Source organism: Herpailurus yagouaroundi, unplaced genomic scaffold (assembly GCF_014898765.1).
Source record: "Herpailurus yagouaroundi ecotype Mexico unplaced genomic scaffold, PumYag 214, whole genome shotgun sequence".
In the NCBI taxonomy this organism is placed as follows: Eukaryota; Metazoa; Chordata; class Mammalia; order Carnivora; family Felidae; genus Herpailurus; species Herpailurus yagouaroundi.
In genome coordinates, this window is record NW_024412445.1 from 9,213,724 (window position 1) to 9,239,060 (window position 25,337).

Below are 25,337 nucleotides of genomic sequence, written 5' to 3' on the forward strand. Positions count from 1 at the left end.
GAAGGAAGGAAGGAAGGAAGGAAGGAAGGAAGGAAGGAAGGAAGGAAGGAAAAAAGAAAAGGAAAGGAAAATAAGGGAAAGAAAAGAAAAGAAAAAGAAAAGAAAAGAACAGAAAAGAAAAAAGAAAAGAAAAGGAGTCGTATGGAGATGTCCAGATGATAGGTCAATTTAAAAAATGCAAAAAAAAAACAAAAAAAACAAAAAAAAAAACCTGGGGGCAAAGCCTCTTATGCTCAAGAAGGTGGAAACACTACCCTAGAAACTCTTTGCTTTCTTTCCTCTCTGTAGAAGCCACATGGTATCTATTTTCTGAGATGATGTTAAATGATGTCAATGTACCAAAACATGCAGGAAATACATACAATGCCAATGTAATAGAGTCTGTCACCAAACCTCACTTTTCCACGTCTCCCTCTTGTTCCAGGCCCAAGATCCCATCCATCGCCACTGGGATTGTTGGGGGCCTCCTCTTGGTGGTGGTGGTGGCCCTTGGGGTGGGCCTCTTTCTGCGCCGACGCCACATCGTCCGCAAGCGCACACTTCGCAGACTGCTGCAGGAAAGAGAGGTGAGTAGGTGCCCAGGCCCCGCACGCCCACCAGTGCCCCTCTTCCCAGCACCCCAGACAGGAACGAAGGCTCTCCTGCCAAGTGTTGCCAACTATTTTAAATATGTAATTGTATTATTATGCCTTATTGCTTATGATGGAAAAACCAGAAAGAATCTCTGAATGTCCAGGTATAAACAATTAATGATGTTTTGGTACCTCTCTGGAGTGAGATGCCAATGTTCCTATTATAAGTCTCACGACACAGATACAAATGCCATAGGAGTCCTGTTTAACATACAGCACTCAGGTACATGCACAGGAGAAGGGCTTGCAAACAGGTTGTCTGGTGATTCCTGTGAAGGCACATGTTGAGATGTTACTTTGGCAAATCCCATTGTCTTCAATAGTGCCGTTCCATTTTGAGCTCTGTTTGTGACTCACTCTACTGGCCGGCATCTTTGTGTCCGGCAGTGTGTCAGAAGCCAGAGTCCCTGGGAGGAGGGACCCGTAGCAGCTCATAGCACAATGGCACTTGTGTGCATTAGGAGGCCCGACAGGCTACCAAAATGACCAACCATATCAAAACTTCCCTCACCAGAATTCTCTCAGTCCGGCTTATTGGCTGGAAACAGAAATCGAAATTGCATTTGTTGAAATGGAGCTCTTCTGTGCGAGGACACCTGTATCAGGGAGTCCCTGTCCCAACATATCTTTTTGAAGTCCTAAAGAGAACATGTGCGTTCCTCCTTCCGAGTGAGCATGGCGGGTTCTTGGTGCTGACGCCCATCCACACATGGCTGTGTCTGGGCCTGGCTCACACCTCCTCCCATGTGGGCCTGAACATTGAGGCCGCGACCCTCCTTCCTTGTCTCTCACAGCTTGTTGAGCCTCTTACTCCCAGCGGAGAAGCTCCCAACCAAGCTCTCTTGAGGATCTTAAAGGAAACAGAATTCAAAAAGATCAAGGTGCTGGGCTCTGGAGCATTTGGCACAGTGTACAAGGTGAGGCCACCAGGGCACCGAGACTTCTGGGGATGCAGGTTGGTGGGCATATTCAAAGTCCTGGGCTGTCTACTGTCTATCAAGCTTGTCTACTCTATGTGTAGCTCAGGGTTTGGGAAATTCTGATGTTTTCCCCAAGTTGTCGAGAGGGAATCTTTTATACTGGTGACGTATAAGTGGTCCTGTGAGACCTGTACACAGACAACAAAGTTATCGTGGAGGACAGCATTGACTTTGTAAAGGGGTGAGTGGCAGGGATGGAGTCTGAAGGGGGACTGCCTCTCACTGCATGACAGCATCCAAATAATGCCCAGGTCAAAACAGCTCTTAATTTATTTTTCCTGGATCCTGTTATATCAAGTCTGATTTCCATTAGACCCAGAGCCAGTATCTCAGAATTCTGGACAAAATGATCCACACTGGTTTTATAACTCACACAAGCTTAGGGTTTTTTGTAATCTAACTACTCTGATTCATGGAACACGATATAGCCAAAGAGCTGCTGAGATATCATGGCTCCTAGCACTGGTGACCTTGGAGCACAGAGCACAGAGCTGTGCTCTCACCCTTTCGGATGGTGTCACTGGTAAAGTCCGTGCATCTTGTGAGTCAGCATATTGCATAGTGTGACAGTCGCCAGTTAATGTCTTCTCTCCCTCCTCGTCACAGGGACTCTGGATCCCAGAAGGTGAGAAGGTTAAAATTCCCGTGGCCATCAAGGAGTTACGAGAAGCCACATCTCCAAAAGCCAACAAGGAAATCCTTGATGTGAGTTTCTCCTTCGTTTCCTAGTTATCCACAGGCGTGGACATCAGAAGCCACATTTTAGAAGCCACACCCTGCCCTGTTTTAGACTTTCTCCATCACCACATTCTAAATGTTCACTTTCATGTCTTTTTTTCCCTTCAGGCTGTAGTTGGTATAATTCCCTCACAGGGCTTCTCCGATAGAGAAGACTTGGGTCCTCCATTCTGCTATGTCTCCCAAAAGGATAGAAACTCACAATCGCTGGCTGTCCACCAAGGGCCAGGCTCAGGACTAGTTGCTTTGCACATGAGGAACTCTCCCCATGAGTCTGTGGTGCAGGGGTTAACACTCAGTATGCTTTGCAGGCATAAAGAAGCTTGCTCACGTTCATGCGATTGGCACAGGATTCCAGCCTATCGTTATTTCTGCCCCTGAAGCACGTGTCCATTTTGCTCTACCAAGTTATCTTTGAAGTGGCTTTTTTAAAGGTGCCTGGGATTATAGTATGGATGCTCTCTAGAAGCTCTGTAAAGTGTTGCCCCTCTTTGGTACTTTCCCCCAAATAGCTTAAATGTTATTTCCAGTGTTCTCCGTTAGTTTATGGGGCAAGACTTTGAAATGTGCCACAAGATTATTTGCACGTCTTTACTTTCGGTACCACTGAACTTTTGTCATCTTCTCTGGATCCTCACCAGTCGGCAAGGGCACTGCATCCCTTTAAACAGCAGTTGGCTGAAAGAGGGGCCACCATGGAATGTGGCCAAGCCCGCTTCAAGGGATGCCCCCGAGGATCCAGCGGACAATCCCGTTGGGGTGTCCTTGTGAACACCATTGGCCTCTGTTTGCTGTGGGTTGATGCAAACTTTTGCTCCTGTCCCAGGGCAGAGCCAGAGAAAGAGAAGCTGGAGAGGCTTAGCAGGAGGTTAGGGGAACAAAGTCAAAGCAAAAGAAAACCGACTGCCTCAAAAATCTAGAGAATTCAGTTATCCTACGGTGGGGAGGGACAGGAGGCAAATGTAATACTCCCCCATCTTACATCGAACCCACAGGATATATGCCAAACAAAGCAAACATGGGCCTTTTAAAAAATGTGTTTAGACACAATGAGCTTCCCAGTGGCATAACACTGTATACACTTCAAATACCTCCTTTATAATAGGAGATTCCCACTCTGGCACACCCTAAATGAGAGATGATGTATTAATAAATAAAGTGCAGTAGCAAATCGCACACGTTGAAGATATACGTATTGAGCAAAATTACCTCTCATTTTCAATGGCTTACAAATTAACGTGAAGTCCAATTAACATATACCGTCAACTCTCATTGGCATAACCGCAAGAAATATGTTTGCGAAGGCTCTTGACTTAGAACCTCCAGCTCCCTCACGTATTGCGTTGAAAAGAAAATCTTTTTTGCAGAGTCTGCTTCCTTAATTCGTGTTTTACTCATTCAGGGCATTCCAATAAATCTCACAAAACAATGCTGAAATGTGAATTTCAGCAATGTTTACAACCCAGAGTAAGGGGGATTTTGAAGACAATAGGTGTGCTTTGGGGGAGAAGTCGTTTTCACTGAAAAGGACCTCCAGGTCCCCTGAAACCGGAGGAAATCTGCTGTGGTAGGGTAGAGGAGGGGTGGACAATAAAGTAAACCCTGAAAAGTTTACAAAACATGAGCCTCTGTTTACCTCTTGCTCTGCTTCTCTCCTGCTCTCTTCTCCCTCCATTTTGGGGGAAGTTTTGTTTGTTTTGTTTTGTTTTTTGCGTTTTTTTCTCCAGGGTTACTGAGATATAATTGGCATAAAGCATGGTGGCCTGACTTGCACATACTGTGACGTGATACCGCAGTAAGGTTCACTAGCGTCTTCGCCTCATATAGATACAATAAGAAAAGCAAAAAAAGAAGTTGCTCCCTGCCTAAGAACTCTTGAGATCTACTCTCTTAACTTTCTTGTATACTGTACCACAGTGTCAACTCCTTTTCTCTACCCCCCTGCCCCCCATTATTTTGTTCCTGCCTTTGATTCTTGTTTCTACTGGACTCTTATCTTTTCTGATAGCAGACATCACAGCTGTCACAGTTCATGGGTGACACACTTGAGAACTTGTCATTTGCTTTTCCTGAAGCCCAGTCTGCCCAGAATTCGCAGGCAATCCCATCAGGGCAGGTTGATTCCTGGGTGATGGAGAGCCCCTGAAGGAAAGGAGGAGCCGGTAAGGGAAGTGATTATAAGGCCAGTTTCAACAGTGAGCTAAGGGCAAGTCAGTTCTGTGACAGGACAGCCCGATGGGGCTGAATGTGTCCTTTGAAGTGCTCATACTCACTTGTAAATGGTCCCACACACCCAATACTGGCTACCCTTCTTCCCCTACTGAGATCAGGCACTGAGATCCAGAACATACACGCGGCAGCCTCTGGTTTAAGCGGCTGCTGGTAGCTTAGTTAACTGGTACAGTTTCAAAAATGTAGGGGCACCTACCTTTCATTCTTAAGGTTCAGTGTATGCCTTCCTGAAGGAGTTTAAAATGTAGTAGAATCCTTTTCCCCAATTCTTTTTTTTTTTTTTAATGTTTATGTATTTTGAGAGAGAGCGAGAGCCTGCAAGAGTTCATGCCAGCAAGGGAGAGGCAGAGAGAGAGAGAGAGAGGGAGAGAGAGAATCCCAAGCAGGCTCCATGCTGTCAGCACAGGGCCTGATGCGGGGCTCAATCCCATGAACCGTGAGATCATGACCTGAGCCGAAATCAAGAGTCAGATGCTTAACCGACTGAGCCACCCAGGCGCCCTCTTTTCCCCAATTCTTTTAAAAAAAAAATTTTTTTTTAATGTTTATTCATTTTTGAAAGACAGAGACAGAGCACAAGCAGGAGTGGGGCAGAGAGAGAGGGGGACACAGAATCTGAAGCAGGCTCCAGGTTCCAAGCTGTCAGCACAGAGCCCAACACGGAGCTCAAACTCATGGACTGTGAGATAGTGAGCTGAAGTTGGACACTCAACCAACTGAGCCACCCAGGTGCCCTCTTTTCCCCAATTCTTTTTTTTTTTTAATGTTTATTCATTTTTGAAAGACAGAGAGAGACAGAGCACAAGCAGGGGTGGAGCAGAGAGAGAGGGGGACACAGAATCTGAAGCAGGCTCCAGGCTCTGAGCTGTCAGCACAGAGCCCGACGCAGGGCTCGAACTCACGAACTGCGAGATCATGACCTGAGCCGAAGTCGGATGCTCAACCAACTGAGCCACCCAGGCACCCCTCTTTGCCCCAATTCTTAACCTAAAATAGTTCACAGCTGAAGGAGAAAAGTGAAAAGGAAGGCATCAAACATCATTTTGGCAAGCGGGAAAAAATAATAGACTTTCAAGGTCCCAAAGCCTCAGAGGCACCCTGCCATGTGACTCAGCCTCGGGGTCTCTGAACTGAACATGGGCTCTGCCTGCCGGTCTGTGCGCGTGGCTGGAGTGTCCAGTCCAGACACTGTTGTGGACTACCACGCATTCTTTCTGCAAGTCACAGTGCACCTTTGAGATTCCAAGATAAACAGCTCAGAACAAAGCTCGCTTCAACTTCTGTGCACACCAAACAGGACACATGACCAAACAGCGTCTCCATTGTATTTGGGGGCGGGGCGGAAGCGATGACCTAGTTCTGTTGCACTATCGGATTTTAATAGGATCGGGGACCTGGCAGGGCTCCAGGCTCTGTGTGGCCCGACACCCACGCCCCGTGCTCCATTCCCCGATCCCCCGGTCCAGGTCAGCTCCTCGCGGCCCCACAACAGATGGGCAGCTCAAACTGCTCTGCTCTGCAGATTTTTCTCCCGTCGAAAATGAATACAACATGTTTCCAAATCTCAACCAGATCTTGAGAAAATAGGAACGGCCAGAGGACTTCTTTGGAGTTACGGTTGTACAGTTTCCCAGACTTGGGGGAGAGACGTGATTTGTGCTTTTCTGGCAATCGCGTGGCCTCTTAATTTTTCCATAGACTTCCCAGTTTAAGTTTAGGGAAGGCAATGGAAAAAGAATGCAAACATTTATATATGTGCTGTGTGTGTCACGAGGTCTCCGAGCTTTCTGGTAGCCTGTTAACCAGAGCGCTCAACGAGGCATCACAGGAGACCACGGGGTGCAGCGTGTGGGGTGAGGAGGGGGCTCGTGGAGGGTGCCTCCCTTGTGAGGAGACCCTTCTGTGGGCCCAGCTCTGACACAAGGCGTCTCCATTCGCCTCCCTGGGCCTCAGTTTCCCTTTCAGGCAAGTAACGGCCTCAGAAGAAATGGGACTTGCAGGACCCTCCAGTTCTAAGTTTTATAAACAGCCCTTCTCCAAGATTAACCGATGTTTGAATGTGCATAAGTGTCAAATGTCTACCCTGCCCTTAAATGTTGTGATACGATGTTTATAATACAGAAGAAATACCAGCTCTCCCAGCTCTCCCTGCAAGGAGAGGGCCTAGGCCTGCAGGAAAGCATCCACACAGACGTTGGCAGCGAATGTTAAAAGCTAAGGGAATTTTTGTTGCTGTTGTTAATGGGAGTGGCACGGTCTCCGATTTGCTTTGAATTTCTGCCTTTGTATGATTTCAGTGTAGTTCGGTCCTGACCATTTTGAGGCACTTACGTGCCTAGACAGATGTTTGGTACCACTGGAAGGACAAAAGAGGAATAAATGTCCACCCTCGCCCCAAGGCATTAACCCCACTTGCTGAGGCCTCAGGTACATGCAGGGGATATTGAGGCGACAAATGAACAGCGTTTGCCAACAAAATATGGCGCTAAATAGGCAAATGACGGGAGCTGAGAATGTAGTCCTTTCCTCAAAGAGCTTGATGGGGAGGGAGGACATTTTCAGAATCACACAAGTATTTAAGAGCAGATTATGATTAGTGCTCCTGAGCACTCAGAATCCCCTGGGGGGTTTGTTCAAACAGATTGCTGGGCGCACCTCCCGGCATCTCACACGGTAGGGTAGGCCTGGGTGGGGCCCAGGAATTTGTATCTCCAGCAAGTTCCCAGGCAGTAAAGAGCCTGCTCCCCCAAGGAAAAACTGCGAGATGCCAAGAGAGTTTGAGACTGGGGAGTCGGGAAGGCCCCTCGGAGGAGGAGTCAGAGAAGGAAAGAGGAGGTGGAAAGACATTCCAGGCAGAGGCCCTCTCGTGGGCGAGGGCCTGAGGGAGGTTGAGAGAGCCCAGAGCAGGAAGAAGGGGAAGGAGGGGGGGTTGGGGGGTTCCGGAGGAGGGGCTGACGTTCAAGGCCTGGGGCTGCCCAGGAACTGTGAGGCCGGAGAAAGGCTGAAGGCAAGAAACATGATGTGATCAGGTTTGAGTTTGGGAGTATGTGTATTGCCCTCCACCCCCAGCCCAGCGACCTGTGTCCTCGGTCTCCTCTGTCACCCCTGGCTCCTGTGATGTTCTCACCCAAGCATCCCCCTTCTCCTGGGGGCCAAGTCCACATTCCGCCCTCAGGAGTGGTGGGAATATATGAAAGAACTTCTGAGCTCTTTCTTGCAGGCCATGTGGTCCCTGTCACATCTGAATTAAAGGTGTTCGAAGGGAGGACAGAATTTATGGGTGCTGTGAGACAGAAGAGAGGGTCCCATTGTGTGCGCAGTTGGAAATAAAACCTGCTTCTTGCACCCAAGAACAGAAGGGTTAAAATAAAGTCTGTAGTCACAGTTCTGTGTCCCAAAAGGCCTCTGCCGTGACAGCCAGTTAAATGAGGGAGGGGGCACTTTGCAGAAAAGCAGTTTCCCATCTTGAGACTGAGGCACGGCGGCAGCATTGACCCCCCCTCTCTTGAGAAATGAATCCTGGGCAGGGGCGCCTGGGTGGCTCAGTCGGTTAAGTGTCTGGCTCTCAGTTTCAGCTCAGGTTATGATCTCACAGTTCGTGGGTTCGAGCCCCACATCAGGCTCTGCGCTGATGGTGTGGAGGCTGCTTGGGATTCAGTCTCTCCCCCTGTCTCTCTCTGCCCCTCCCCCACATGCTTGCATGTGGGCGCACGTTCCCCTCTCTCTCTCTCTCTCTCACACACACACAAAAATACATAAAAACTTAAAACAACAACAACATCAACAAAAAACAAATGAATCCCGGGCAGCCAACAGAGTCTGCAGTCACTGTAACGTAATGCCCTCTGTCTGGTTCAAAGCCACCCAGAAGGGCCTCTCTGGCTCTACTCCCAGGACCATAGTGGTGCGGTGGACCACTGCCCGCTGAGACCCGGCCTTGTTGAGAAGTGAGGTCTCTCTCCGGGGCCACTTGCGGACTTGTGTGACCTCTGCTGGGAACTTTCACCATCATACCTCTGCACGTGTGTCTCCATTCAGCGAGAAAGGCATTACCAAGGCGTAGGGGCCCAGACACGGATTTCTGCAGCCCTGACAACATTTCAGGGTGCAGCAGCTTTGGCCTTCGGACAGAGGTCTTAAGAACAGAGATGTCAGCGGGTTCCGTTTTCATTCAGTGTGCTCTTGCCAAATGCTGCGTGGCGTGGGTCTCTCTGTAGACGGAAAGCCTTGCTTCACACTCACAGGGTCCCATCTTCCACTCACGGGTCCTTTCACAGCCTAATATGTATGCAGTAGACCTCGCATGAATGTAAATGTCCGTTGCACTGGATCTTTCATGGGCTGCCCCGTCCTCCTCAAGTACACACTTTGGAACTCAAAATCACGTTTGCGCTTTGCTTCTTTTTACCCAGAAAGGGCTCTGCCTGCCTCTCCCGTCAGCCACCATAGGGGGACCTTTCGAATGCTTTCCTCTCCTCTCCTTCATGCAGGAAGCTTACGTGATGGCCAGTGTGGACAATCCCCACGTGTGCCGCCTCCTGGGCATCTGCCTGACGTCCACGGTCCAGCTCATCACACAGCTCATGCCGTTCGGCTGCCTCCTGGACTATGTCCGCGAGCACAAGGACAACATTGGCTCCCAATACCTGCTCAACTGGTGTGTGCAGATTGCGAAGGTAAGTCGATGTGGAAGCCCACCCAGAGGGGTTGTGCACAGAGCAGGGCCCAGCTCCGAAAGTAGGGCAGAGATGCCCACTAAACAGGAGGTGCGGCTGCCTTAGCTCGCGGTGCCTGTCCCTCATGGCCTGGGATGATGCGGTCATTCGTGGGAGCCCCGAAGAAAAACAGCAAGGGGAAAAAAATAAAGATAGCTGGAAAATCGACAACTGGGTTCTCCATCCTGGGACAACTAAGTTTGCCGCAAGGGTACACGCGTGAGTGCGCGTGTGTACCCAGACACACAGCATTCGCTCTCCTTTATTTTGGTTTCAGTTGAATTGATTGCCTTTGGCATCAAATCAGTGCCTGTCCCACTGCACGTTGAAAATCTAATGATATGACTACATTTAAACAATTTTCTCTTTATTAGGTGTTAGTATGATTTGATGGCCAATGCTCTTATTTCTCTGGCGTCCTTTGTGTTGACTATTACGGTCAAGATGTGGCTTCTGCCCAGTCGGGACTTGATAACAAGGCAAGCAGGGAGGCTGAGGCCGAGACTGGGACTCAGATGGCCGTGTGGCTGTGACAACAAGGGCAGGTGCTGGGTGCGAGACCCGGCAGGTGAACAGGTGCTTCTGCTGCTTCACTGGGACTCCTCATGTGCCCACCCCTCCTCTGTTAACAGGCCTGATCCAGAGCGAGGGAGGGCAGATAACGCTGACAGTGGCCAGGTGGCCCTACCTGTGTGCTGAGGACAGAAGCAGAGCCATGTGCTGGGTATTTAACTACCCATCTGGCCTCCAAAGGACTTGTACTTTAATCTCAAAACTCCCCCCCCCCCTTTTTTTTAATGTTTATTTATTTTTGAGAGAGTGCGAGGTGGGGAGGGGCAGAGAGAAGGGGACAGAGGATCTGAAGCGCGCTCTGTGCTGACAGGCCGACAGCAGCGAGCTCGTTGCGGGGCTCGAACTCACAAACCACGAGATCATGACCCGAGCCGAAGTCGGTTCCTGAACTGATGGAGTGGCCCAGGCTCCCCTCAGACCTCTCTCTCTTGACCCCAGCACTGCATCAGTTATTTGCAACCCAACTGGCCAAATTCTGTTTTTTTCCTGGCAATGTTTTACTGGGTTGAATTTGGGGAGTTTGTGGGCAGGCCCCTTTCTGAGCGTGTATGTCATTGACATTGTCTGTCTCCCCAGTGCAGCAGGGTGTGGAGGGGTGTGCTGGGGCCACAGAGTCAGAAAGCCCATCTTCCACCGGGTGTTGTTGGTTCCTGCCTGCTCACATCACCCCGCGTCGTGGTGGTAGTCAGTCCTGTGGAATTACTCTGGCAGTGTTCTGATCTTAATTCCTAGCAGGTGTGCGAGGTGACTGCTAGGACAAATAAAACATGTCTGGGGCACTGGCCAGCCAGCGGATGCCCATAACACCACAGGACAGACTCTTGCTGAGAGCACCGGCACCAAGGGAAGGCAGGCTCCTTTCCTGAATCCAGGGTTCTGCGCCATGTTGGCCAAGTGGGAGGCCACCTCCCAGGATGACCAGAGGAGCAGCACGTTGCTGTTTATTCCGGTGCCATCTACAGCTGCTGGAGGCTCCCAGTACCCTGGGAAGTGGGAGGGCTCTCCTCCTCTCACCATCTCTAGTCGCCTGGTGTTCCTGTCATTCTCCCAGCCGTACCCTGGCCACAGAGCAGAGGGGTTATTCGTGTTATTAGAGAACAGCCCTGGAAGTGGGGAGCCATGCCTCCGATGCTGTGGTTTCATGAAAATGCTCATTATTTCTGTGACTGGTTTAGTTTCCTGAGGCTGCCACAAATTGTCACAGACTGGTGGCTTACCACAACGGTACCCCACCCTGTCACAGCTCTGCAGCTCAGCAGTCCAAAATCAAGGTGCCAGCTGGGCCATGCCCTGTCCGAAGGCTCTAGGGAAGAATCTGTCCTTGCCTTTCCTTTTTTGGTAGCTCTAGACATCCCCAGGCTCCTGGCTGTGTCCCTCCAACCTCTGCCTGAGTCTTCACATAGCCTCCTTCTCTGTGTCTCAGTCAAAATTGCCTTTTCCATTCTCTTAAAAGACACCTGTCACCCCTAAATCCAGGGTGATTTCATCCAAGACCTTTACCTGGTTACATCTCCAACACCCTGTATCCAAACAAACCAGGTCACTTTCTGAGGTTCCTGGTCAGCATGAAACTCAGGGACCCTATTCAGTCCGGAACAGTGGCTGATCTGGGGAAGGAGGTGGTTAGCCCCAAGTAGGTTTTACTGAATATAGAATTATTCCTAGAGGTCTGCTCATACGCTGACTCCTGAACCCAGAAATTCTCACTTAGCTTTCTTCCTCGATTATCTAAGGCAACAAACTGGGAGTATGGCCCTCCGTACCTTGCTTTATTTGCTTTATTTTCTTTTAAGCACATCTTGCTACCTGGGAAGATGTGGCTTATGTACTTGTTCACTCGAGTGTGTGCCCACCTGCCCCATCTGGAAGGTGAGCCCTGGAAGAGTGGGTGTCCTGGCCGCATCGCCACCCGGGGCAGAGCGTTCACATTTCTGTATATCTGCGGCCGGCTTCTCCTCCCAGATTCATGAGGCCCACTTCACCAGAGGGTGCCAAGAGACTGAGCATTTCTTCTCTAATTATCTCATGGCAACCACCAGCTCCACGAAAGTGACATTTCTTGTGATGGGGCACGTAGCCTCAGCAAGTTTTGTCCAATACAGAACTGTGTTTACGAGTCAGGGGAGTGTAGATTCAAATCTCAGTGGTGGCATTTATTAGCCATGTGACCTCCGGCAAGTTGCTTGTCTTTTTGTGCCTAGCCTCTTTGGCTGTAAACGAGATTCTGCCATCGGTCCTCCTGGGTGGTGAGGACAACCCCATTTAGCCTCTGTGACGCATCTATCATGGTTCCCGCATGCATGTGGTGCTCACTGAATGCTCCCTCTCTCCGTTTCTTGCCCCGTATTTTGGCTAAGTTTTGTTGCATCAACAACTGAAACCTAAGCTGAAGTGCTGTCTTCTCGAGTTGTACATCCGCTTTCATTTAGTAGAGCATCTCCTGTTTCCGGATCTTCTCGCAGTCGTGAGTTTTTGTTTTTTTGTTTTTTTTTCCTCTCTCTCCTTTGCAACCTTACGTTTCAATCTGCCTGACCCCTGGTGTCTACAAAGTTGGAAGTGTATTTTACCCTAAACACCAGCTTCTCCGACCAAAATGGAAAAAAAACACACAAACATAAATATGCTGGTAGCCACAGCAAGGAGGAATTCAGCTTTGCCTGGGCCCTGTCATAGGAGTTACCAGAGGTCCCCGAGTTGAGTTTCCAGGGCCTGAGAGTTTTGCAAGGTCGTTCTCCGTATAACGTTACTCGCAATTTCAGCCCGTTAATTGAAATCCACTATTCTGTCTATTGTACTTTGTTTAGCTCTGCTTCACATTGATGTTCTTCCAGGTGGTGGCTGTTAGCGGTCTGGGATAGATTTGCTCTCTAATTCAGAAGAGAAATCTTTTCCCACTCTATTTGAATAGCTGTAGTGATGGAGTGCCTGTCCCAGAGGGAAAGGAAAGTAATGGTTTCCTCAGTCGTGAAGAGAGAAATTTGCTCTTGGGTTAGTGACTTTTTATCTAAGTATGAAATGCTGTTTTTGAAACCACCCAGAAACACTTAGTGGCTGACCAGAAACTAAACTCGTGGCATTTTTAAAGTGGGATGCATTGACTTATAAACGTCCTGCGTTGATTTACAAAGGCATGGGCTCTCTTGGGAAGTTTTCTCAATATTGATGGAGAGCTGGCCACTGTTAGGCAAGTTTATTTTCCTGGCTGAACTGCTGAGAGGACAAATTATATCACGTGGGCAAAAGGAAAAGAAAAGAGAAGGAGGAAGGGACTTGGTCAGGATGGGACTGGGAGAGCAGAAGAGAGCCACAGCCCCTCACCATACACGGTGAAAATGGATTCAATTCTCCGGTCTCAGGACCGCCACCTGCCCCCAGTCAGAAAGATCTTTGTTTCCTAAGCTCCTGGCTCATGAGGCCGGGTAGCTCCCACTTGCTGGGACTTAGCTGCTTCAGAAAGTGTATCCACTCTTTCTGGCTACATAAGGCAGCTAGTAAGTCCGAAAATATATCAGATGGCACAATAATGTTATAGTATGTTCTAATCTGAAAGATCCTATTATCCTATCATCCATCTCTTGGAAAATACCCCTCAGAGTATCCGTTGTCCCGCACATTATTGCAAAGTCCCGCAGGAAAGCAAGCTCTCCAGACTGTGCTTAACCCGTCATTTTCCCAAACCTTTGGGACAAAAGAACTTTCTCATCACCTAACCCTGATTAAGATCTCACGGAGTTGAGTTTTCAGGGAATTGGCATACATCACGGATCCTCAGGATCAGGCCCAGTGGGGTTTGAAGACAGAAGGCAGGAGGCAGCAGAGGCTCTTGGGAAGACATGGGCTGCAGGGCCATTCTCTGACCACAGCTCGATGGGCACCAAACCATGCTTAGGTCAGGCTGTGAGATACAGTTTAATAAGGATAAACTTAAAAAGTTAGTTCAAAGCTTTCCTTTTGGAAGTACACGGGATTACTTGGTGTGGTGTAAGTTTATCTGAAGAAGCCCCAGGTGTTTTCATGGGCCACACATTTGTCAGAACCGTCACTGCCTGGGAGCCGCTAAAAGGGGGAGGAGACAAGATGGGCAGAGCCATTCGCAGGTTATCAGGTCCAGGTGAGGAGAAGGAAGTGCTCGTTCTACCCCGATGTAGCCGGAACATTCCAGGCCACGTATGTTCGGTTCTGGGTGCCCCGTCATGAAACCCACGTTGACAAACTCTACTGTGGTCATAATAGATGAGCAGGGGTGTGAGAGAATGAAAATCATGCTGGCTGAAGAACTAGGAAAAGAACTACAGTCTGTTAGTCTAACCAGGGTGTCGTGGCAAAGAGACACTCCATTCTCTGGAACTTCAGATGCACAGACTCCTGGTCCTGCCTGGGCTCTGGCCTTCCCACTCAGGTCAGCTCCCTCTACACTCCAGGTCAGGATTCATCAAGGTGAGGTTCAAGGTGCAGCCCAAGGGTGCTGATTCACCACTGACCTCTGCTCCGTCCTCAGAAAGGACGACTTTCAGGAGCTGATTCCCCTGCAAAGCACCCTCCTCTGTAAACACCTAGGCAGCAAGACAGATCAGCAACAGAGCCAAACAGTAGATCCAGTTACCAGACATTTCAGTTATTTGGATTATTTTTTACTTATTCTCGAATGTTCCACAAAAAGTTACAGTTGCATTTAATCAACCTAAATGATCGCTTTGCAGGAAGTCATTAAAAAGCCAAAAGTTACTGTGCTATTAAAATATCAAAGCATCAAAATACCAACGTTTAGATATTTCACTTCGTCATTTCTTGGGCGTGTATGTGCCAGTATTAGGAATCGTGTGAAATAGATGTATAAATAAGATGAAATTTCTTATCTCCCCAGTTTATAAGCCAGTGAGGGAACCGGAGCCACACAGCTAGCAGTGTTGCAGGGAGTGAATGGTCAGAGCAGGAGAGCTGGGTGCACGGAGGACAGACTCCCGCAGGCTGCTATGAAGAACACACGGGGTCCGGCAAGGTGGGCTCAGTCTGTCAACCAGGCACCAGGTGCTGTGAGGACAGTGGGGAGGGGACGGGGGGGATGGGCAGGGGATGGGCACACCAGCCTGTGCCTTAGCCTCGAGAGTTCTGTGCTGGAGACGTGAGTGAGAGGCCTGACCCGCCTGTTGGCAGTGAGCACACAGTGAGAGGTGGCCATCCCACAGTGTCAGGAATGCAGAGCAGCTCAGGGGCTGAGAGCTGGTCTGCTGCGGGAAGGGAAGGGCAGGGTGCGGAGCTAGAGAGGAGGAGGGGAGGCCCCGGCAGGGCCAAGAAGACAGCTTCGGATGAAGAAAGCAAAGGGCGCCTCTCGGGAATTTGTTCACGATCAGACTTTTTGGGAAAGTGGAGGAGTCGCGGCCTAATTCAAGCTCACGGCAAAAAGGAGGGAGAAGTGTGGGTGGATTTGGCAGTTTCGGGGGAGATGATGAAGGGCTTTCACTGGGCACCATCCTGAGTGTTCTACATGGATTAACTTATTTAACCATCTGAGGAGCCCAGTTTACATATGGGGAAACTGAGGCACAGGCATGTGTAAGTCACTTGCCGAGGTCTTGAGCTAGTAAGTAGCAAAATCAGGATTGGGCCCCAGGCAGCCAGTCTCCCAAGTCCATACTGTTTTGTATTCTTTTCTTTTTTTTTTTTTTTTTAATATATTTATTTAAAGTCAAGTTAGTTAACATAAAGTTTCAGGAGTAGAACCCAGTGATTCATCACTTACATATAACACCCAGTACTCATCCTTAACAGGTGCCCTCCTTAACGCTCATCATCCATTTAGCCCATCCCCCACCGACCTCCCTTCCAGCAACCCTCAGTTTGTTCTCTAGAGTTAAGAGTCTTTTATGGTCTGCCTCCTTCTCTGTTTTTATTTTTCCTTCCCTTCCCCTATGTTCATCTGTTTTGTTTCTTAAATTTCACACATGAGTGAAATCATATATTTGTCTGACTTATTTCGCTTAGCATAATACACTCTAGTTCCATCCACGTTGTTGCAAATGGCAAGATTTCACTCCTTTTGATGTCCGAGTAAAACTCCATTGTATATATAAACCACATCTTCTTTATCCATTCATCAGCTGTTGGATGTTTGGGCTCTTTCCATACTTTGGCTGTTGTTGATAGTGCTGCTATAAACATCGGGATGCGTGTGCTCCTTCAAATCAGCATTTTTGTAGCCTTTGGATAAATACCTAGTAGTGCAACTGCTGGGTTGTAGACTAGTTCCATTTTTAATTTTTTGAGGAATTTCTGTTCTATTTTCCACAGTGGTTACACCAGTTTGCATTCCCACCAACAGTGCAAAGGGGTTCTTCTTTCTCTGCATCCTCGTTAACATCTGTTGTTGCCTGAGTTGTTAATTTTAGCCATTCTGACAGGTGTGAGGTGATATCTCATCGTGGTTTTCATTTTCCGTACTCTTGCACTTGCTGTCATGGCTCAGGGCAGAACCCACAGACCAGTGAGCCTGGCTGGTCTCCTGTCCCCTCACAGTAGGATGTTGGTGCCAAACGAGCCCTGTCTGGGATTGGAAATTCTGACACTTTCTACCTCTTCTGGGTAGGGGCTCAGTGGTAGGTGAAACATACTATTGAGTTTACTCTGCCAAAACCATCTGCCAACCTCTCTACTTCCTACTTTGTGCCATTTCCGTACTCACGAAGTCAGGGGTCAATGGACTCCCCATAGCTGTTTATGAAATAGAACAGAAATGGATCCCAGCCTCTCACTCTGGACTCCTCCCAAGAGTTGTAGGATGCTGCAGCCCTCAGGGAAAAGAGTCTGTAAATGTCAAACTCAACCACCCCCAGTCCTTTCTTCTTCCGTAGGTGGTATGCCAGAAAAATCCTTAATATCCGTGTGAAGCATATCCCTGGGCTTCTCTTGTGTGCATACAGGTTCCAAGCTGGCTCTTCAAATTCCCGTATAACCTTCATATTTCAAAATTCATCCTAGCTGTCCTGTAGTAATTAACAAAAATAAATATGTTGATTTAAATTAAAGAGAGGATCTCTTCAGGAAATGAGCTCCCCAAAGAGGCCCTACTGAGCCCGTGATGATACAGCTTCCTGTGGTTCTCTGTGTAGATGGGCTCTTATCACGTCTCTTATCTTTGCTGACTGGTTAAAATATAACTTTGCTGGGCACTGAGATGGTCTTTGAAACTGCCTCTATAAGTGTGGGACAGAGACTTGATGAATAGAGTTTTATCTAAGTTCAAATGAGCCTAATCTTGCCGCCCCCAAATCATCTCTGATTTAAACCCCTCTGGCTGATTAGCTGGTGCTCCAGAGGATGTAAATGGCTCTTTCCTCCCCATTCCCAAGGCTTCTCTAAAGACCGATGTTCTGAGAAAACGTCACAATTTATTAAAGTGGTTCTGTCCTTTAAAGACCGGAGGGTCTTTTTGTTTGTTTATTTGGAGTTTCTTCGACATCTGAGGCAGCCTTTGGGCCAGCATGCGAGTATCAGTAGGAAATTAGGTCTGGGTCCCAATGGTGGTCTTAAGGACCCAGAGCACTTGGTCTGACCGGCCTCTAGACCCTCTGGGGCGGCTCTCAAGGTGGTCATGTGGGTGCCGGGACCCCAGCACCAGAGTGGCTTTCTTTGGAGGTGTATTTGAAATGTCTGGCACATCATCAGTGCTCACAACTGTCCACTGCTCTGATCATTCATTCATTCATTCATTTTTCAACAACTTTTGTGCAAATGTGTCCAGTGCACAGATTGTTAGGCATTCCAATAGGCAGAATGAAAGGTTTGAGATGGTAGTTAGATGAAGCTGGAAATACCCTCTAACATCCCCCCTTGGGGGTCTTGTGAACTCAGAGCACAAATTTGAAATAAAGTCAGAGGGATAGGGCAAGGTTGACGGGCTCCCGTGTGTCAGGACTTAATGTGTGATCATTACTATATGAACGTGCAACAGCTACGTGATCCCTACCACTGAGGCAATCTTCGGGAAAGGTCTGATGAGCACGCAAGCCATGCAGGGTGGAAGGAAAAAGAGAAAACAAGGGCAAGAGAGAAAAGGAAGGAGGGAGAACAAGTGAGCTAATACAGCCTGGAATGCACATGTTGTGCTAACCAGGCGAGAGGCCAAGCTCAGTTAACCCTTTTGGAATGGGTAAGAGTACACCATGTTTAATAGAGGACTTACTCTTGTATAAGAGACAGGAGGACCAAGCAGGAACCAAAGGAGAAAAGGAAGCTGATGAATGGAGCCCCCTGTGAAGGGGTCGTGGGGAGAGGTGACAGGGCGTAGTAAGTCAGCCTTCTGTTTGGAAGTGTTTTCTCAGCTTCTGTTCCTTGCCTCTCACTCTCCACATGCCATTCCTAAATAATAATCCCTAATTTGGAAACGCTGTCCCATGGAGAGCCTGCTGGTTTCCTCTTGAGTAGACGTGAGCCCTATTAACCTTATTATGCAGCACCTGAGAAATCTTAGAACGGGGGCACTTAAGTCAAACAGTATCTTAAACATTCAGGAACTTTCTAGATAGTACCACAGAGAAGGGAGACATGGGAATTAATCATTTTTTTCCCAAGGAAAGAAAAACATTGAAGCCCTCAAAAATAGCCCACAAAGACTAATTACTGGTAGCATCTTCCTAAGATCCTACTTTCCTATGAGGGTTAGTTTTGCTCTAGAAAGAAAAAAATTGGGGGCGCCTGGGTGGCTCAGTCGGTTAAGCATCCAACTTCAGCTCAGGTCATGATCTCACAGTTCATGGGTTCGAGCCCCGCGTCGGGCTCTGTGCTGACAGCTCAGAGCCTGGAACCTGCTTCGGATTCTCTCTGTCTGTGCCTCCTCTGCTTACGCTCTGTCTCTCTCTCAAAAATAAATAAACATTAAAAAAAATAAGAAGAAAAAAATTTTAATGTCACTTCACTAATAATGTTTACCTAACATCCGTGCAAAAGGAAGCAAAGAATTTGCCAGAAAATCTGGGAATCCATATCTACCTACAGGTACTCCCTTCCATTGCCCCGACATGGAAGTCCTGCCATAGCTACAAAAAAGCTAGAGAGTAATGCAGGGTCAGTGAAGCCCATTTGGCTCCATTTCATGCATTTCAATAAGCATTTCTGTGCCTGTCTTTACTGGGGACCTCATGAGTGTTGTCTGTAAAGGAGGTTGGAAACCTGGCCCATTCTCCCGGCTGGAGAGAGAGAGGCACATTTGTGAGTAAGTGGGAGAGAATGTGGGACAAACAACATAAGATGTCTGCAGAACTTAATGGCTTCTCCCACCTGCCAGACTGGCCCTGCACAGAGGTGAGAGCTGCCACTCTCATGTCAACAGGTTGGAGCTTGGGAGGGTCTCAGGGAGCTTGGCTGAGCCAGGCAGGCATGGAGCAAGGAGGAGTAGCGGCCGGAAGTGACCTCACTTGCCAGCAGGAAGTGAGTGCGACAGACCCCAAGAAAGCTGTGGGCAAGGACAGGAGTTGAGGGGTAACACTTCTGGGAATTCAGGTGTCAGGCCATGTGCTGGGTGCTTCTCAAGTATTCTTTCTTTCTTTTGCTTTAGCAGTGACTCTGGTTACAACAGAATTGGGGTGGCAACCCAAAGAGGGGGTGGGAAGGGCCACCTTGTAAAAGCAGGTGCGGTATCCACGTGATTGCAATGAAAAAAAAAAATCAAACTGGAAAAAGAAACAATCTTCTCCATTGGTAGCGAATCCCGTCAGGTCGTCCAGGGAAGCAGGAGGGGAGTGTGGCTTCACATCACCCAGAAGCAGGGCTCTGCCCCAGCCTGGTGAGCACCCTTACCTTCCCTGCTTCGTAGATCAACTAAGCACAGGGAAGGGGACACCAGGCAGGGGGCACGGTTGCCCGAGTCCAGCCAGTCGTCCAGCCAAGTTTCAGCCCTACAGCAGACTTCTGGCTCTGTCACTATTTAGTAGGTAGTTACTGGGGCGCGTGGGTGGCTCAGTCGGTTGGGCGTCCGACTTCAGCTCAGTTTGTGGGTTCGAGCCCCATGCTGGGCTCTGTGTGACAGCTCAGAGCCCAGAGCCTGCTTCGGATTCTGTGTCTCCCTCACTCGATGCCCCTCCCCTGCTTGCACTCTGTCTCTCTCTCTCTCTCTCTCTCTCTCTCTCTCTCTCTCAAAAATGAATTACCATTAAAAAAAAAAATTTAGTAGGTGGTTACTAGTGTTGAAGGTGCAAGTAACTGTGTCCTGCAGGGGAAGCACACAGATGGGTGCAAACACAAGTCCCTGATGCAGAAAGCTCAGAGCCTATGGGAAGATGGCCTCAAATCCCTGTGCGCAGGCACCAGCTCTCCCGAGGGGAGCGCCTTGCCATCTTTGTATGAACCCAGGTCCGCGCTCTCCAGGGGAGTCGGCTAACCAGTGCGTTCCCTCACCGCACGGCCCCATGTTTCAGGGCATGAACTACCTGGAAGACCGGCGCTTGGTGCACCGTGACCTGGCAGCCAGGAATGTCCTGGTGAAGACGCCACAGCATGTCAAGATCACAGATTTTGGGCTGGCCAAACTGCTTGGCGCCGAGGAGAAAGAATACCATGCGGAAGGAGGCAAAGTAAGAAGCTGGCTGGTAGACCAGCAAGCATTTTCTTGCCAGCAAAATGACCCATGTAGGGGACCTTCTCAGAAGTTCTGGGTGAGGTCACAGCAGCTGCCCTGACACCTGGATCGAGCCAGGGTCGTCTTCTGGCCACGCAGGCTGGAGGCGCTGCTTTGAGAACAGGATTTGCTGGGAGAGTGGGTATAGATGGTTCTATCACGTTCAGAGGCCAAAGCCACAACCTCGAGCCAGCTCTATCTTCAGGTGACCATTGTCCAGGGTTAGGTTTCAGCCTCCTCCTCCAGGATATAGCACCCTTCAGAGGAGCATCTGGGAAGTGTTACAGCCAATTTGGTGGCACACAGCTCTTGAGGACATCTTAGAAATATGGAAAATTCCCCATGCTGTTCTAGAGCTCCTGAGGGTCTCCATGACTCTTGTAGAGTTGGCTCCCTCCTCCCAGACAGGCTTAAGGATTCTCTGGGGGACTCTCTCCCAGCACTGAGGGGTGCAGGTCCCCCAGGATTTCCAAAGCAGCTGTACCCCTCTTAAGCTTCATTCTGGCCTCTATGGCTCCAAGCAGCTTCAAACACCCCTAAACGTGAGGTGGCTAGGACCACAGTGCACGACCAGGGCCCCCAGCCCCCATCAGGTGCACCCAGTTCACCAGAAGAGCCCACAGACCAAAGGTCCTCAGCCGAGGCATTTATGAAACTGCATGTGGGGACCAACAGAATAGCCCTGTTTTCTACCAGGTATTAAACTTGCTCCTCCCGCTGGCGGGGGGAGCACTGCTCCTGGGGTACTGGGGTACAGTGGCCTGGCTCTCCCACATTTGTCACTTGTAATTTGTTCCAATGTGATCTAGTTTTTTTTTCAACAGAGGGAAGCTAACAGTTTACCTTATTACTTTTTCTCTCATCCTTTCAAGGTGCCTATCAAGTGGATGGCTTTGGAATCAATTTTACACCGAATTTACACCCACCAAAGTGACGTCTGGAGCTATGGTGAGTCAAAATCTTGATGCTAATGAATGCGTGCTGAGACTAAGCCGGCTTGTATCGTTTGTTGATTTACATTATATGCTCTGTCATCCAAATACTGTCTTTTGAGACCATGGCTGATAATAGTGTCCTTGTTGCTGTCTATTATACTAAGGACATGACAAAGGAAATTGAGTCTAACTACCACACTGCCTGTCACTGGAGATATCAGTGAACTAGTCAAGAGGGGGGAAAGGGAGGGAGAGAGAGAGCTTGGACTTAGGAAATGCCTGTACCTGCGACATCAAACCAAACTTGACCTCTTGCCATGGATTTGAAGTGAACCAAAAGCAGATGACAAATGAGGTTTCATGGGGAAGAGTTTCCGGGTAGAGAAATGAGGTCTTGTGACAGACTAACTCAGTGGCTGTTGTTTCCTGCAGTGAATGGTGGTCTGTGTGTATCAGAGAGAATGACTTGACAAGAGTGCACTGTGAGGATGTGTCTGTGGGGAAAAAAATAATAATAGTAGGCAAGGGAAATAGTTACTGCTTGTGGCTCTAGTGAGGACATCTCATCGGGACTGACTCTCTGTTTCCCCCTCCAAATCTCCCCATGGCCCTGCACAGGCCTGTGCCTCTCCTCTCAAACACTCCTTTCCCATTCTTGCCTCATTGCCTTTGTACAAAGGACATCCTGAGCCTACAAGGGCCTCACCATTTAAGAAAGTGTCACTAGCACATTTTCACTGACTGCTGTGCTAGGCACCCACACCTGTTCACAGTCAGCCCTCACAAGTCCAGCAATCTGCTGGAAGGCTGCCAAACAGCTCATCTAATATATTTATCCATGAATTATCCGTCTATTTCCACTATTAAAGCAATGGGGGTGAAGGGGAGGGGCCACCCCCTCCGTAGAAATGGGTACTTGGGGAGAGAAATATTGAAACAAATTTCCAAGAGTAATTTAGTTATTATCACAAAACCAAATCATTCAGGATATCATCTGTTTAGTGGTTTTTTTTTCATAGTACTATTGACTTCCTAATATTCTAAATGTGCTTTAATTTCATGGATCTTTGTCTTCTGCTGAGAATGCAAGCTTTACAAAGACAGAGATCTTTGTGGGTGAACAAGTGAATTTTTACACGTGCCTGTGAGCGGGGCTGCCTGCCATGAATGAACCAGATGAGGAAATAAAGCTCTTCTGATGCCTTGTTAGTTTAGTCATTTCCAAGATATGTCTACTCCCCAAGAGGGATAGGAGGAAATGCTTCTTTTCCTGATCCTGAATCCCGGCCAGAGGCATCCTCATTGTCACCTCCCTCCCTCAGTGACACCATAGCAAGAGTTGCCATGGGTCTTTTCTCTTCCTGTTCTACACACATTCATCTATTCTCCAGACAACAGGCAAAAACTATTTTTAAACTAAAGCAGGCTTTTACTTCTCTGAGTATCATCCTTCTTTGGTTTTCCATGTATGTTCCAAATAAGACCTGAGCCCCTAACCATGGTGGGTGAGATCACAATTATGACAGGTCTGGCTTGTCCAGGATCATGTGGCCGAGTTTCCATCCTTGCCACTGGCGTGAGCCAACTCACAGTCCGTGAGTTGATCCACATTTGTTGAATCGATGAACACTCTCTACAGTTCTGTGACTTAATACCTTTGAATGATTACCAGTATCAGAGACTCAGCATCACTATGGCGGTCATGTGGTTTTCATTTCGGCGGAAGATGTGCTGTCAGCCATTAGGATCGATCTGTTGTCCCTGGCAGTACGCTGGAATTGTTAAACCGTAAGCCTGAAGTTTTAGTTTAGAAAACATATCCTGTTACCCCACTCTCTAGTCCCCATTCAAGACAAACTATTTTAATAAATTAGGAATGTACGTGTTATGCTTAGGAGTTGAAAAGAGAATTTGTGCCATGTTTCAGGCCCACTCAAACCTTGACTTCCCAGAGGAATTGTGCACATTTAAATTTTAATGTTGCTTTATTTTTGAGAGAGAGAGAGTAAGGCAGAGGGACAGAGCACGAGTGGGGGAGGAGCAGCGAGAGAGGGAGACACAGAATCCGAAGCCGGCTCCAGGCTCCGAGCTGTCAGCACAGAGCCCGACGCGGGGCTCGAACTCACAAACCGTGAGATCATGACCTGAGCCAAAGTCGGACACTTGGCCGACTGAGCCACCCAGGCACCCCTCGATGTGCATATTTAAACACAATGTCTAAACCTAGTTATAGGAGAATTCATTGACTTCATGGATCTGGAGATGAGATATTTTTTCATCCAGTCCATATTGACACTGGTGAGGAAGGACAGGAGAATCTACTTTCTTACCCCTGAACCATTACTTTACTCCATTTTTCACTCCTGCATGTTGCATATTCAGGTCATTCAGTTTGGTGATGGCCTCTGGATGATCCAAGCAGACCTGTGGTAATAGGTATCTAGAGGCCAGCTCTAAAGAAAGTCTGTCATCAGACCAATTGGATTATCAGGAAACTGCCAGGATCCTGTGTCTGTCCCTCTCCATGCAGTCGGGGACCTGGGCTCAGTCCCACCGGACTCCTCTCTTGGTCTCCCCAGTGCTCCTTCGCTGTCCAGGTTTCTAGAGCAGAGAATTCCGTCAAGGGAGGAGGCACAGAGATGGAAGGATCGTCAGAACTCAGGGAGGGCCTGGAAAAACACCAATTCTAAAACTGCTTTGCTTTTTTTTTTTTTTTTTTTTAATCATGATGCTTGATTATTTTTTTGAAATAAAAGGTATGGTGTTTTTAGGTTTGTTAAAAAGATTATGGGGTTCTCTGTTTCCAGTTTTTATTATAATTTTAAAACGTGCAGTGTATATAACCCTGTCTGTAGGTCTCCATCTTCCGTAGATCCAAGTCATTTAGGGGAGATGTCTGAGTGTGTGACTCCTGCTTCCTTGCATAATAACATGTATGTCATTACGGTGCTTGTGTTGTCATTGTTGCTGTTACTGAAGTTTACCATTTATTGGCCACTTACTATTCGCCTGGCCTTGTCTGAACATTTCCGTTGTGTTATCTCATTTGATCTGCACAACTGTCTTCTAAGACAGATGCTGTTATTATCCTACTTTACCCAAAGGTAAAATGAGTTTTCCAGCACTCAAGCTAATGGCCCAAAGCCACAGGAACATGGGTTTTTAAATGTTAGAAACATGTAAATAATGACCAAAGGCGAGGCCGTGTGATTATTATCGACTCGTAAAGCAACTCTTCATCCTCTCAGGAGTCACCGTTTGGGAGTTGATGACCTTTGGGTCTAAACCTTACGACGGAATCCCCGCAAGTGAGATCTCGACCATCCTGGAGAAAGGAGAGCGCCTCCCGCAGCCACCCATATGCACCATCGATGTCTACATGATCATGGTCAAGTGTGAGTGACTGCTGTGGCCATCCACTCTTGCCTAGCTGGACCTTGGCACTCAGAGCCCCTTGTTGTGCCTGGAAAGGCATCACTGCCCTTAGCCAAAAAAATTGAGGCCTCTGATTCCCTGAGGAAATATTGTCACATCTTTACAGCAGGCACTCAAGTCCAGGAACATCCTCTAGTAAACACCCTCTTCCAACATTCTTCAGGAAGCACTTGCTTGACCCTTTGAGCACTGTGACCTGGCATGTGCCCATGTTTGGAAGCAAATAAATAAAATCAAATTCCCCCATAAGCCATTACACCGAAATATTCTAGTCTCTGAGTTGCTCAATGAAAAAGGCACTCTGCATTTTGAGGCCCGTTACCAGAGAGACAGAATGTTTTTAAATGCCTGACAATGAGTAAGCACATGAGGCTAACAGAGTCAACATTTGTGTCTTGACTTCAGCCTTTCAAATAATAGATCAACGTGAGGTCTTGTGCAGTGTAGCAAGTACACATTTTAATCTAAATAAGAGTGTGTAACTTGAT

The 25,337-nt window shown here is 48.2% G+C and overlaps 1 protein-coding gene across 1 annotated transcript in view; it reads left to right on the forward strand.

Annotated features, from left to right (window-relative positions):
- Positions 1-25,337, forward strand: part of EGFR (epidermal growth factor receptor) — a 211,938-nt gene that overhangs the window by 175,911 nt on the left and 10,690 nt on the right. The window contains exons 17-23 of the mRNA XM_040455081.1: positions 425-566; positions 1,427-1,549; positions 2,219-2,317; positions 9,073-9,258; positions 20,280-20,435; positions 21,352-21,427; positions 24,663-24,809. Of these exons, the coding sequence (XP_040311015.1) occupies positions 425-566; positions 1,427-1,549; positions 2,219-2,317; positions 9,073-9,258; positions 20,280-20,435; positions 21,352-21,427; positions 24,663-24,809 (929 nt within the window). The remainder of the gene's footprint in view (positions 1-424; positions 567-1,426; positions 1,550-2,218; positions 2,318-9,072; positions 9,259-20,279; positions 20,436-21,351; positions 21,428-24,662; positions 24,810-25,337) is intronic.